General features: G+C 38.5%; 3 protein-coding genes across 3 annotated transcripts in view; 1 reads left to right on the top strand and 2 right to left on the bottom strand.

Annotated features, from left to right (window-relative positions):
* The first annotated feature begins 550 nt into the window (after positions 1-550).
* Positions 551-11,456, top strand: part of LOC101293252 — a 13,052-nt gene continuing 2,146 nt past the window's right edge. The window contains exons 1-2 of the mRNA XM_004290938.1: positions 551-555; positions 2,056-2,062. The gene's annotated coding sequence lies outside the window, so the exon portion shown is untranslated. The remainder of the gene's footprint in view (positions 556-2,055; positions 2,063-11,456) is intronic.
* On the bottom strand, positions 2,324-4,516 carry LOC101292656 (U-box domain-containing protein 30-like). The gene has a single exon (XM_004290936.1). The coding sequence runs from the start codon at positions 3,956-3,958 to the stop codon at positions 2,600-2,602; it is 1,359 nt and encodes a 452-aa protein (XP_004290984.1). The 5' UTR covers positions 3,959-4,516; the 3' UTR covers positions 2,324-2,599.
* Positions 8,025-9,865, bottom strand: LOC101292954 (lecithin-cholesterol acyltransferase-like 1-like). The gene is made up of 2 exons (XM_004290937.1): positions 9,402-9,865; positions 8,025-9,187 (listed from the first exon to the last, which is right to left on the bottom strand). Exons 1-2 carry the CDS (start codon positions 9,776-9,778, stop codon positions 8,272-8,274), a joined length of 1,293 nt encoding a protein of 430 aa, XP_004290985.1. The 5' UTR covers positions 9,779-9,865; the 3' UTR covers positions 8,025-8,271.

Genomic DNA, 11,456 nt, shown 5'->3' with positions numbered 1-11,456 from the left:
CGAAATCAGTTTGAACTTGAACGTCTCATGTTTATTTGGAGAGAAAGTGAGAAGTGAGGGAATGATTCCGGAATAAGAGAATTCATGGATTTAATTACACATGATGAGATCGGAATGATACGAGTCCCACCTTAACAATCCAGATTTCAAAATACTAATAGGGAAGGTGGATTTAGGATTAAAAGTGTTCGTAATCGATTTCTAAAACTCACGTTCTCTCATATGGTAAGTAAATAACATCAAACGTAATTAGTTCTATTACATATAATTAAGAAAATAACTCAATGAAAATGAATTTCTCCGTACCAAATTCCATTTTCTCTCACAATCCTTTTCTTATACATTCGTGATCAATTCATTTCCAAGTAAGTAAACATTTCACTACAGTATTTGTGACTTGTAAACTCTTTAATCAACTCATTTTCTTATGATAAAAAATTTAACCGCATAAAATTAGTTTGAAAAGGTATGATCGTAAATTGATTTTATTTCTCATTACGTAAGGTCATTTTGGATTTTATTTCTCATGACGATAAATCGATAGCCCAAAACGAAGTGAAGAGATGACGTTTGTTGAACCAATACGCACATTCATATTCTTGTGTATCTATTTTTGGTAAATATTTGCAATAATAATTTTTGTTATGTTTAGAAAATTATAAATGTTATAAATATTATAATCTATGTGGCTGTCCATGTAATTACTCATTAGTTATGTACTATGATATAAACTCTACCTCTATATAAAGAGGCTAATGAGAATGAATGAGTAGACTTCTACCTCCTCCCAACTATTCTCTCTGTGTCTTCTCTTCTTCTTTTCTTTACTTTACAACAATAAGTAAATCTTAGACAACCTAATTAATCCAAAAACAAAAAACAAGAACAAAATTTAAACAACCCATAGCACTGATAGCAGCAGGGTCCTCGACTTCTGAATTGATGCTGGGTGTAGCAGTTCATATGATATAGCCCAATGTGTTGGGCCTTATTAATACAGCCCATATATTACTGGGCAAGCGTGTTCCATCCTGCTATTGGATTACATTGAGGCATTGAGCCCATGAAGTTGAACATGTGAACTCAAAAACGATGCAGAAAGGTTTCATTCTTTACATACTAGGAGCAGTAGGGTTTCGGTTTCGATTTCGAAACAGTAGTTTATGTTACGATCACATGATACCTGCCCTATATGAGGGTCAGTCATGGTTTTTAGGGCATCGATTTATTTAACAAAGCGTGACATAATAGCAACAGTTTAGAAAGAGTCCCTCAAACTGAGCTACTGTACCATTCTCAAGGGACAACTACGTCGTTTTACTCGACCCTCTTGCGAAAGCATCGAAATGTTATGTGTTTGTTTAAAAGGGAATTAGACTCGCTAATCCCATTCAAAGATGCCATGGTTGCTAATGCCACCAAAGAATTTTTTGGTCCTTGTCCTCTCTCTCCTTTTCAGATAGACAAGGTTTCAATGATCTCCTTTTTTTTTGGTACAAATATCTCTTTTCATTGCTTTGGGAGCCATCCATGTGCTTATGTGCGCCCATTCGTGACAACAAAAGTGGATATGAGGGCCCTTAAGCTTCAAAGTAATACATCATTTTCTTTTATTAACTTATCCCGCAAAAATAAAAATAAAAATCATTGAAGCTTTGGGAATCCAAAAAGCTCAAGGCAAATCAGCTGGTTCATGAATGGAGGTTGATGATTAATTGATAGGATAACACTGGATTTCTCTGTTAAAGGTTAGAGAATCACCATTTCAGCTAGTGCCATGATTCGATTCCGAAACCATTTGAACTAGTGACATAAGTACACTATTTGTGCGCGATAATCTCTGCGTTCGACTCCGCTCAACTCCGAATAAGCTGTTGCGATTTCTACTCCAGAATAACCAAATGTATAGGTTGAAGGGTTGGTAATCTATGATTGTGCTGAATTTACAGTTGGATTTGCTTGTCTGATGTAAAGTTTAAAGTCCAGTCAGTTTCTTCTCCTTTTTATTCATTATCAACAAAGACACTGTTTCCTTCACAGCTTTCTTCACAAGAGTAAAAGAGTGTACCACACGACCAGTCAATGTAGGTCTTAAAAGAAAAACTAACAAAACAAGCAAACCTATCTTTCTCAGCTAGTCATCTCTGAAAAGACATAATGCAAATGGGAGCCTATGACAGTACCCATCATTAATACCCGATTAAATGAAAGTGTCAACCTTAAAATGGTAAAAATTTCCAATTCAAGAGAAAGAAGAAGCTCTACAATGGTGGAGAGACTGATGGATACACAAAACTGCAAAGTGCAAGCTTATACACAGTGGAATTGTAATAATGAAAATTGCAATATGGTGCCCAATTCATCCATCCACATTATGAAGTTATGATCCTTTTCTGGTGCTGGAAACAATTGTTCCAATACAATCAAAGATTTCTAGTATACACAAGAAGGACGGCTACCTCAGAAACACCAATTGGCTTTTAGTCTTGAATTTTCTTGGATCGGATAAGCTCTCTGGCTTCTTTATCCGTTGGGACAAAGCAAAATTGTGTGAATGAAGTATATCAACAAAGTGGGGCAATTCACCAATTTTTTCACTTCACTGTATTGTTCTAGTAAGCTTACACTTTGAAATGAATGTAGTGGTGGTGTAATTTAGACTACACAACTTCAAGAGCTCAGCAGCCCTTTGCTTCAGTGTAGGATTGCATCCACTCTGGATCACTAGAAGCAGTTTCGCTGCTAGACCTGCTTCTACCGCAACGGAAGCACATTCCTCTGGGGCGAGCTTGCATACTGCCCACAAGATTGACAATGCTAGCTGTGTACATGTCTCCGAAACCTTCATCAACAGTCCAACCACACTTGGGATCGTCTTGGCGCAACATCTCAAAGCCTCTCTTCCTTCTTCAACAGTCGACAAAACTTCTAGGATGTGAAGCGCTAGCTCCAAACACTCGTGATTCAAGCTCGGCAAGAGCTCAACCAACTGAGGAACTGTCCCAACACTTACAACCGAGCTCCTGACCGACTCGTGTGAACAAATCGTCTTCAACAAACTGAGTCCAGGCAACACCCCTTTCGAGTGCCTCTTATCTCTAATTAGCCTCAACAATCCTACCACAAGACTCAAACTCGAGGCAATTTCCGACTCCAAATCCTGTCCCTCCATCAAAACATCAATCAATTTCGTACAATTGATCTTGGTCTCAATCGACCCCTCATTCAACATATCAACCATTAACGAAATCTTTGCCGGTTGCATCAGACTGTTCTTGGACTCAGTACTGAGGTCCAAATGCACAAGGGTCCCAACTGCTTCCGACCCAACAGCGTGCGAAGTAAAAGGACCCAATAATGAAGAAATCAAAGCAGTACCTCCATTGTCCACAACAGTGCTCTTAGCCGAAGAATGAGCCGTCACTACCTGCCTCAGCTCCTTGAGAGCCTGAACTCTAGCTTGGCCTTTCACCTTCTTCAATGTCTCCAAAATCTCCAACGCCCTCCCCTGCACATCCTCAGACCTCTTCTTCATCGCCGAGTACTTCTGCGAAAACCAGCTGTGAATCAGTTGGTGCAGAGTCTTGTTCGGCGTCACCGAATCATCCCAAAGCTCCTGCATTGTCGTGGGACAAGTATAATGCCCCAAGCTGAACCATTTGAGAATGTTGGATCTCTCGTAAGTCTGACCCGTGCAAAGCGTCACAGGGTCTTGCATTGGCTCCAACGAGATTGGGCAAATGAACACCGAGGGAATCTCAATAGACTCCAGCTCTTCTATCATCTTCTTCAGATCCAACTTCTCCGCCGCAACGCCGCCGCCGCAGACCAACCCACCTCCGCCGCCCAGAATCCCATCTTTCACGGCAGTCTCCAGATCTATAACCTGCCCACCTCCGCCCACATCAAACTTCAGATCCCCAACTCTTCTCGCACCGGACGGCTGATACATCGGCATTTTGAACAAGCAGAGAATGAACACTAAACCTTACAGACCCCAAAACAGAAAAGTTAGCTGAACAAGTGCAATGAGTCCCATAAGAATTGGGTGAGCAAAAAAAAGATAGAGAAGCTGAAGCTTTAGCTTTCTTTCACTCTCTATGACAATAACAAGCAACAAAGACCATGAAATTGGTTATCTTTTCTCACACTCTTTTGCTTTATCCGCTCTTTTTTTTTTCCACGGTCAATAAAGGCCCACCCCTTGTTCTTCTTACTTCTCCACCACCGCTACCACTACACCACCATCGCCATCATCACCAAATCAAACCCCATAATGAAGCTGCAATCTTCCTCTCTCACTTCCTCTTCAAGCTCAACCAAAAAGTTGGAAATCATACACACCCCCAGATCAGAGAGAAAAAGAATCAAAAGCAACCAAAAGGTCGAAACTTAACACATACCACTCAAACACCACCCACCCAAGAAGCTTGAAGAAAGAAGAGGGCAGAGGAAAAGCAGAAGAAAACTCCCAAGTCCCAAACCACCAAACAAAAAATGAAGTAATCTTGTTCACAGTCTTCCCTCTCCACTCTGTGCTGGTCTTCTTGTGGGGCAGGTGACGATAACCCCGAAAAATTTTAAAAATTAAAATAAAAATTTGTTTAAATTGTTAATGGGGTGAATAAATCGGAGAGGGTTGCGACCGGTGATAGCCAGCGGTGGCCAGTTCGAAATCTTGTGCAGTGGGACTGTGCACCACACGTGCAGACTGGGCAGTCATACAGGGACCTCTTTTTTTATTTTTCTGGGGGTTTTTATTGGAATCATGTATTTTTCTGACCCTAGAGAAAATTATAGTTTGTGGGTTTTGTTATTTTGTTGTTATAATTATAAATAAAGGGGGCGGATTCCAGAGAAGCAGAGATAATTAAGAATTATTATGTAACAAATGCCAGGTTATGCTAAAGGTTGCTTTTGACTGAATTTATTTTTTGGTGTGTATGTTTGCTTTTTCTTTGACTGAAAATTTTAGTGGGTTATGTACAAGATCTGAAGCTGGTAGGAGAATTGAAATTCGAATATTCGTAAGCAAAATAAGTGTAAAATTTGCCAGCAAATTCTAATGTGCCATCAAATCGTATAACATTAGTTTGAAGACTAATTAGAGCTTGAGTACATGAACACATGACCTCTGTCTAAACCTTCTTATAACCAAATCGTACAAAAGTAAAACTGGTTTTTATTGTATCACTGTAACATAGCATTCTTTAGACTCATGGCCTATTTAATCGGCATATTTGAAGTGTTTTAATTATTAATTATGTGTTGTATTATGGTTTCTGACACTTTAACAACTTCATGAATCAAACTAAGGTTTAGAGTTTTCTACTTGACGTTCGTCGATAGGGCCTGATTTACTAAAATGAAACTTAAGTAGCAAACCATTTCGTTTCACTTTCCTAATTGTTTGAGGATTTAAGTAATATTTGGGTTTGTGTGGGAAAATATGAAAATAAAGAGTGAAGAGACGCAATTCGATATGACCTGACTTGGCTTGGAGACGCAACCTCAGTCAATATTCAAAAGGGAAAAATGATGTTGCCAATGCAATCCAATGCAAAAGTGCACGAAATAGCATGTGCGATGTGGCAATCCACTTTGCACGTTCTTCTTCCCACTCGGTCCAACATTTTTTCTCTCCCTCCCTCCCAACCAATTAGATTATTAACCAAAGTAAGCTTCCATGCATAATGACATTAGCTACAATTTGATGCTAGTCTCTATCTTCTTTTCATTCTTTCGTGGTCATTGTCTTCGCCAATCGCCATTGCTAAAATGCAATTGATTCTCCGTTAAAAATGATTTTCAAAAATGACATCAAATTTTAATAAGATTCCAGACTTGAAATCAGTCGAAAATTAAAACAAACCTTATTATCCAGTGCATAAAAAACCAACCTTATTATCTTGTTTAGAACTTTTAAGAGGTATAACTCAATTGAAAGTTGTAAGTACACTCGCGGAGGTACATAGAGACCAAGGGGTGCCATGGCACCCCCAGATTTATGATTTTATCTGCATTTGGTGTTTGGAGTCTAGCTAGTTTAGAAGTTTTAGTTATACTGGCACCCCCTAGTCCTTTAGATTGGTTTGGTTTACTAATAAAATAATAAAAACTTTCTTTTTCTAGGAAAATTAGCTGTTTAGTCCAATAAAGAATAAGAAAAGCTTTTATATTAACCTATTCCTAATACAATTATACTTCTACCTCGCCCCACCAATTAACATTGTCTTCTATAAATAATCAAACTCATAACAGCATATTCGTACAAATATGTTCAAAATCAGTTGAGAGACTACAAATACATCTTCCTGATATGCAATGAATAAGATTCGATGCAATTGAAACAATAGAGTTTGATTATTGATTATTGATGACTCGATTATATGAATATGTTGCTATAAAATTGATAATTGATGACTCGATTATTAATGACTTTCGCGATATACAGGAGCGACGAGTTTATTTTTAATGTATAACCCTATTTAAAAACTTTATTATATTATAGACTATGTTTTTTTTTTTAATAACTTTTTTTATATCGGCCCCCCTCACTTGTATTACCTGGTTCCGCCTCTGTGTAAGTATATGATGATTCATCAGTATTAACAATTGTCTATATATATGTAACACTTGATATGTTTATTTATTCAAAATGTTCTAACAATGTATGAGATACGTATTTGCGCAAAGCATGTTATAAACGTTTAGTAACGATGCTAAGCGATCGAGTAGAGACTTGCACATCTAAGAGATCAGGATACCTAACGAAGTGCTAATACGAGAACATAAATAGTAATCAAATTAAGCTAATAATAGATTAGATTGCGAGCTTCTTCGTCTTATATTCTGATTTACCCATATACCTCCACAAGACAATCTACGTTGTTTATCTTTCTTTCCGACCATATCAACATGTAGAATGCGTGGATTGCCGACCTCACCATTAGAGGTCGACCAAAGAGCCAGAGCAAAGAAGGCAAAGCTTGAGTGATTGATCATTCAAACGCGTCATTGTGTAGGTACAGATCACGGGTGAGTGGGTAACTCGGAACACCCGAGCTGTCATAGGTGTGGATGCAGTTGGAGAGAAACGCACCAATAATCCAACTACAGCAATAGCACTGTTCCATTAGGCAATGTCACGCCTCACACACGTCTGTGTTACTATGCTACTGAATAGTGATCGAGTTAGACCACACTTGCTTCAGTTGCTTGTAGTATTCTACTGTTGCTTTCTTTCTTGGGTTAATTATTAGTCAAATCCCTACTTCCCAAGTACTCACTTTCAGATTCCCTTTTAACAATTTTAATTAGAGTTATATATTAATTAGTGATTAGCTTAATTAATCAAAAATGGCAGAGAGAAAGAGATAAAGTGTCTGAGACGCACGGTTCCCATCTCTGTGTGTGTAATTGCGTCATCAGAGACCAAAGAATTAAAAAAGGAAACTAAAGTGGTCAAACCGGCTACCGGAAAGCCCAATATTGCCCGATCCAGCCGTTTAAAACAATTTTACGAATCTTAGACCCAGATATCGGAATGGTCAAACTTCCTAGCTGGACTTGTGGGGCCCCTTTTTGTGAAAGCCATGCTCTTCCCCACACGGGGCTTCTTAGTCTTCCCCGTCTTTTTTACTCTTACTGCTGCTTTACTCTTTTGCCCCTTTTACCCTCCAAAATCCAAATCATGTCGTTAGGACGTTTACCTCACTAATCATGGGTCGTAATCTTTGGGCCTATTGGGTTAGTCTGTCGATTTGGGCCTCATATCGTGTTTCCTTTTTAGGAAAATACCAAGAATTTCATTTAATTGGAAAACAATATTACAACCATGGGAGATATTGGTGATGAAAATAATTCCCCACTCGTCTCCCTACCCGAAACACCAGCGATTACAGTGAACAAGAACTGCTTATATTGTGTTTACGAATGATGGAAGAGAAATATTATTGATATATTACCGTAAATAAAATCGATATAACATAACACCCTATTCATATTATGAGCTATGTAATTTTCTGTATTTGGTTGGATTCTCATATATATATCTTTCGATAAGTCCACAAAATTATTTACCAATGCTTTAGTATGAGTTATGGCCGGTGGAAAGGCCATGGTTTTTTACATTTCCCTAGTGGACAAGGAATATGAATTTTGTTTATGCTCTACACTTCATCCGAATGAAAAAAAGATTGAAAGTAAGCGTTACAGTCTGTATGAAATGAATCTTCACCGTCCTTGGGTGCTTTTGTACCACTGGTTAGTTCATTGCACATTTACATTCTCAACAAACTTGAACTGAGAATTGATTCCAGAGATTTCTCTAACAACTTCACCAACTGCACCATCATCTTTGAGTATCTCGGTATGAGTCACCCCAGGAACTCTGATCGTTTTCAGAGTTTGATTTTTCGCATTAGACCATAGAGATTCATGTCCCAGCAAGCTCACCATGTTAACAGTTCCGTCTCCGTCCCCATAAACAATCTCTGGTTGCTCATCAAAGCCTCTTTTGTCATAGTACAAAGTCTCTGCTGTGCACACACCGGTTCCGATCACACACGTGATAGGCACTCCGGGAGCTTCAAGCTGATCCATCATGGCCAAAATGCGTGTTTTGAAGGGATGAATTCCTTCGGGAAATCCAATGTCATTGAGGAATTGGGGAATGTTATGAGCTGAATATGTAGCATTTGGGGTAATCACTATTGGTTTTTCGCTCCTGAATAGCTTCGGATTAGGCATCAGCCATAGATTGCTTTCTGAGCTTCTCTGCTCATCTCTCACTAACAATGGATTCACTAGTGGGACTCCTAGTGTGTTCCCTGAAGCAAAGGTGAGCATTTCGTCCACAGTGCCACCCCACGGTGCAGAGAGTGCAACAAAATGCTTGATGAACTTTTGCCGCCAAGAGGGCTTGTTACGATTCAAAAGTTGAAGAGCAAAGAGGCCTCCTAAGCTGTGAGAGACAAGTATCACCGGCTTTCCCCCATTAGAATTGCTGGCTTTTTCCACCAAGTATTTTAGGTCTTTCAGGAACTTAGAACCAACATGGGATGGATGATCTTTAGGTGCTAAACCATATCGAAAATCGTACGGCGCTCCGAACATAGTTTTGCCGTCGACATAGCCAATGTTTTCCAAAGATTCCACTAGGGGTGCCATGTATGTTGTGATCTTCCTATATACATGTAGCCACCATTAGCAAGTATGAAGTCACGTTGTATAGCAATAGGCATAGGCCTATCTTACTACTCTCAATTTTAATTGTACCATTTCTAAATCAAATTGTACCATTTCTAAATAAAAACTCCTAGGATGGTATCTACAATTTAACAACATAACATACCCTACTGTAATTAATTTGAGTCAGCAATAACAATATGAAAGCTTACTTGAGATTGGGGTCAAGGAAGAGAAGGGACTGAGAGGAGCCGAAGTGTGGGACTCTGGTTTCAACCCCAGGGGCATTGCTGTAATCATCCTTCTCCTGGTCGTAATAGAGCGTCATCCTCTGAGCAAAGCAAGTAGTGAACGGAGCTAACAGAACAGTCGGGTCGAACCAGAGCCGGAACCAACCCTCCTTGTTCCTCTCAATCGGGTACCAACGGTTACATAACAAACTACTGGGCTTGTAATCTTTGGTCAGTCTCGCTTCCAACTGATTCCCGCCATTTCCAGGTATCAGGATCAGAGGGTGGAGGTTGCTGACTGCTTGGCACGTGTACATCATCATAGCCATCCAAAACAGTAGTCCTAGCTCCTTCTTCATTTCCTCCTCCTCTTCATTTCATCTTCTTCATCTTCTTCAATCGGATTATACACTTGCAGAGACCTGCGAGCTCAAAAGTAGTGGTGCAGAACGAGATACGTCATCTTGGATTATACTAATACTTTATCACAAACTGTGACAGTTTACATGGCCCAAGATTACTGCTATTGGGCCTTCAAGCCCGTTATTCGCAAATAAAATTATATTTGGGCCTAACTATTTTCTCCATCACTATTATTGGTGAGCAGTTGTTTTCGAAGCATGCTTACAATGGGCGCACACAAAGTGAAAGCGTGAAAGTGAAACAATACCACGGCCGATCTCTTTGAATCCGACCCTTATCCAAATCTAGGGTCTCGTGCATATCTTCCACACCTCCACAATTCCACAAATCCAAAGCTTCGTCAGATTCTAATCATTCTATCCTCTTTTCCTTTCTTGAAATATTTCTTGTTATATGTACACAAGTTTCTCGGTGCGTGAAAATATTAGTAGACCTTAAATGTACGTTTTCAAGATTAAGCCACAGACCGTTAATTAAAAACTTGTTATTACGATATTAAATTTTATTATACGTGAACGATTAAAATTTAACTCATTTAAGATGTTTGGACGGATATATGTACAATTTTACTACAAACTATAGCATTATTTATACACCAAGTCAAAGCATCCTCTAAATACAGTAACTTAACAAGTGATCATAGTTAATACATAAGCAGAAAATTGACTGACGGGTAGTTCTCATTGAAATTGATCCTTCCTTTTATCTGATAGACGCATGCTTCCCATGAAAAGCTAGTTCATTATTTGACAAGGAATAGAGCAGCAGCAGTAGTAGTAGTTGGATGGAAGCCACCGGATGACTCATCAAATGGATGATATCGACCGCCTGAACAAGAACAATTTGAAGCCGGACGTTGAAATTGAATACTTGTGCACACCATTATTGTTAGTCAGCTTAAACTTTGTTTTCAATTTTGGCCTACTTTATTAATAGAATTAATTAAGCTTGATTCTAGCACGCCCTTGGTCACCTCTGCATGTGTTGTTCTTATCTCATTTGGCCTTTCTCTAATCCCGTGGGTTTTGAAAAGTCTAACCCACCTCCTAGCTAGTTGTTCATACTTTTCTCAACCACAGTGTCTCTTGGTCACCCTCTTCAAAACCATGTGTCATGAACAACTGAACGTTTTGAATTATATATCCACAAGTTATGGCAGTATTCAATTTTTGTAACCAAATGCTTCAAAATCCATGATTTCATGAGCTATGATTTTTATACTTATCAATCAATCAGTTTCATTGCTATGTTACGTACAATTTGATTAGTTTAAAAATCTATTGTGATCAATTAATAAAGTCGTTTTTTAAGCATTGTAAACGGTTTGTGAATTGATCGCATGTGATTACATGTTGTCATGTTGATAACTTTGATAAATGACTTTGAACGATCAAACGAGCTAGCTATTACTATATATAAACCTTAAAATAAAATTTATGAGCATCGTGTGTATCGCGATGCATGCAAACAATAACATTGTGTTGAGAATTAATTGTCATAAATTAATAAAATTAAAATTAGAGTATTAATAACATTCAATTTTTTGTGAAAGGATAACAAACAACCTTTATTTGGAAACTAATATGAAAATAAAAAGATACTAGTTAAAGTGAG

The sequence above is a fragment of the Fragaria vesca genome, linkage group LG2, assembly GCF_000184155.1.
Source record: "Fragaria vesca subsp. vesca linkage group LG2, FraVesHawaii_1.0, whole genome shotgun sequence".
Classification (NCBI taxonomy): domain Eukaryota; kingdom Viridiplantae; phylum Streptophyta; class Magnoliopsida; order Rosales; family Rosaceae; genus Fragaria; species Fragaria vesca.
This window is presented reverse-complemented; position numbering and strand designations above follow the sequence as displayed.